Source organism: Sclerotinia sclerotiorum, genomic scaffold, assembly GCF_000146945.2.
Source record: "Sclerotinia sclerotiorum 1980 UF-70 scaffold_23 genomic scaffold, whole genome shotgun sequence".
Taxonomy (NCBI): Eukaryota; Fungi; Ascomycota; class Leotiomycetes; order Helotiales; family Sclerotiniaceae; genus Sclerotinia; species Sclerotinia sclerotiorum.
The window spans coordinates 208,096-210,216 of record NW_001820813.1 but is presented as its reverse complement, the minus strand read 5'-3'; the positions used below and the strand labels follow the sequence as shown (position 1 = coordinate 210,216).

General features: G+C 45.5%; 1 protein-coding gene across 1 annotated transcript; it reads right to left on the bottom strand.

Annotated features, from left to right (window-relative positions):
* Positions 1-1,494: 1,494 nt before the first annotated feature.
* Positions 1,495-2,091, bottom strand: SS1G_13022 (predicted protein; the record flags this gene model as incomplete). Its single annotated transcript, XM_001585880.1, has 2 exons — positions 1,495-1,561; positions 1,646-2,091. 2 exons carry the CDS (start codon positions 2,089-2,091, stop codon positions 1,495-1,497), a joined length of 513 nt encoding a protein of 170 aa, XP_001585930.1.
* Between the last annotated feature and the right edge of the window lie 30 nt (positions 2,092-2,121).

The window sequence follows — 2,121 nt, the reverse complement described above, 5'->3', positions numbered from 1 at the left end:
AGATTAATTTCCGATAGTCTACACATAACCTCAGATCCCCATTAGCCTTTTTGACGAAGAGGATAGGTGCAGCAAACGAAGCGTTACTAGGAGCGATCCATCTCCGATTCAAGTTTTCATCGATGAACTTCTTTAAAGCTTGTAATTCCTGGGTCGTTTGTCGATATAATGGAGACAATGTTAAGTTGTTGGGTTGTGTCAATCTAATTTTATGGTCGCTATTCCGATGAGGGGGTAGAGCATTTGCCTTTTTCTTGAAGAAGAGATCAATGAGATCATGATATTCTTTAGGGATAGTTCGTTGCAGCGTTTCCAGTTCCGTTTCTTCTGGACGATCTTCTACAGAGTGCTCCCTTTGGTATAGGATCTGATCGATTTCCCAACTTGTGGCTGTAAAGCATTGATTCTTCCGGTTCCGGGTGTTCATTCGGTATCCGATAGCATTGATCAATGCTATCCGATGAGGTGTAGTTCCTTCGGGCGTTGGTCCTTTCATCGATCGTGATGGTTCCTTATCCAATGAATTCATGAGTTCTCCGGGCCATAGGATCTTCGATCTGGCTACGTCCAACAATACCTTTTGTTGTGCTAACCACTCTCTTCCAATGATGAGATCACAAGCTAATTCTTCTATAACATATAGATAAACATTAGGGAACTTGCGATGACCGATGGTGAGGGTTGTTTTCAAACGTTGAGTGATAGGATTAGCCTTTTGTTGATTATAATTATAGACAATACGAGGTTTAATAGGTTCGAGGGGGAGGTTTGTTCTTTCAGCGATATCAAAGGCGAGTTTTTTATTCACGTAAATTTTACCGCTTGCTCCAGTGTCAGGTAAAAAGAAAGCAGAGATGGTTATCCCGTTTTTTTCTATAGTACATGGGAATTCAAAGTTTCTCTTTTTCTTCTGACATAGATCGATATCGAGTTTCCCGATCTGTAGAGCCCTTAAGGAGGAGTCTTTCCTTAAGGGGTTTCTTTTCCCGATTCATTCGATTCGTCGACATCGATCACTTGTACCTTGTTGGGACAATCGCGGGCTAAATGTCCTGGCAGATGGCAGCGGAAGCAGGCACCAGCACGACTAAGCGCTTGCCGAGCAGGATCGTCATAGACCGGGCGATTCTTAACAGGGGTTTTGTTGACGGGGAGCACAGCCGGGTTTTCGAACTTCATCTGTATTTTGGGGGTGGAAGAGGGGGAAGGGATAGTGGTCCCTCTGTAAATGCCTTTGCGGGTTCCCATATGCGATTTGGCAGGCTTTAGCTGCTGCAAAAGATAATCGAATTTTTGGCAGTCCTTTACATATTCAGTCAAAGTAGTTGCATGGGAGGTGATCATCTTATCGTTGAGTTTGTTGCTCAACTTGTAGGTCAGATCTTCCAGTAATTGGTCCTGGTCGGTGATTTCAGCAGTTGACGCATACAATTGGAACTTGGCATAGAACTCAGGGAACGGCCGATCTCTTTGGTATAAAGCATTATACTTGCGTCAGGCGTCCTGTTTCTTGTTGGGGTCCCCGTAGATATCTTCCAAAGTAGCAAAGACTTCTTCGACGCTAGTGTAAGGGTTCAAAGCATCAGTACAGTAACGAGCTCGTACCTGCTCAGCAGGAGGTCCCTTCAGGCGACTGTGTACATACGCCAATTGTGCGACGGGGTCGGAGTTTCCAGAAGCGCGAATCTTGTTCATCATTTTATCTTTCCATTGTTCCCAAGAAATGCCGGTGGAGGAGCTCTCAAAGAACTCAGGGTCTGGGATCTTGAAGGCGGGTTGGGGCGACACCGTTGACTGGGCTTTACGAAGGTCAACGATCTCTGCCTCGAGGCTGGTGATCCGATTTTCGTACTCAGCCTCGTTCTGTTCTGCTCCTAGAAGGCTCTGCGATATCTCTATGTTCTGAGCAGCTAAACGATCGCGTTGTCTTTTGATCGAGGCTATCTCCTTTTGATAACGTTGTTGGTCTATGTATACCTCGTCGGACCACCTTGCTATCTCGTTGCTAATGGATAGCAAGTCCGCCGGGAGATATCGTTCAAAGTTTTCAGCAACGCTTCCAAACAAGAAATTATAGGCTTCTGCAGCCATATCTGGCAAGAGGCCCTGATCGACTGCATC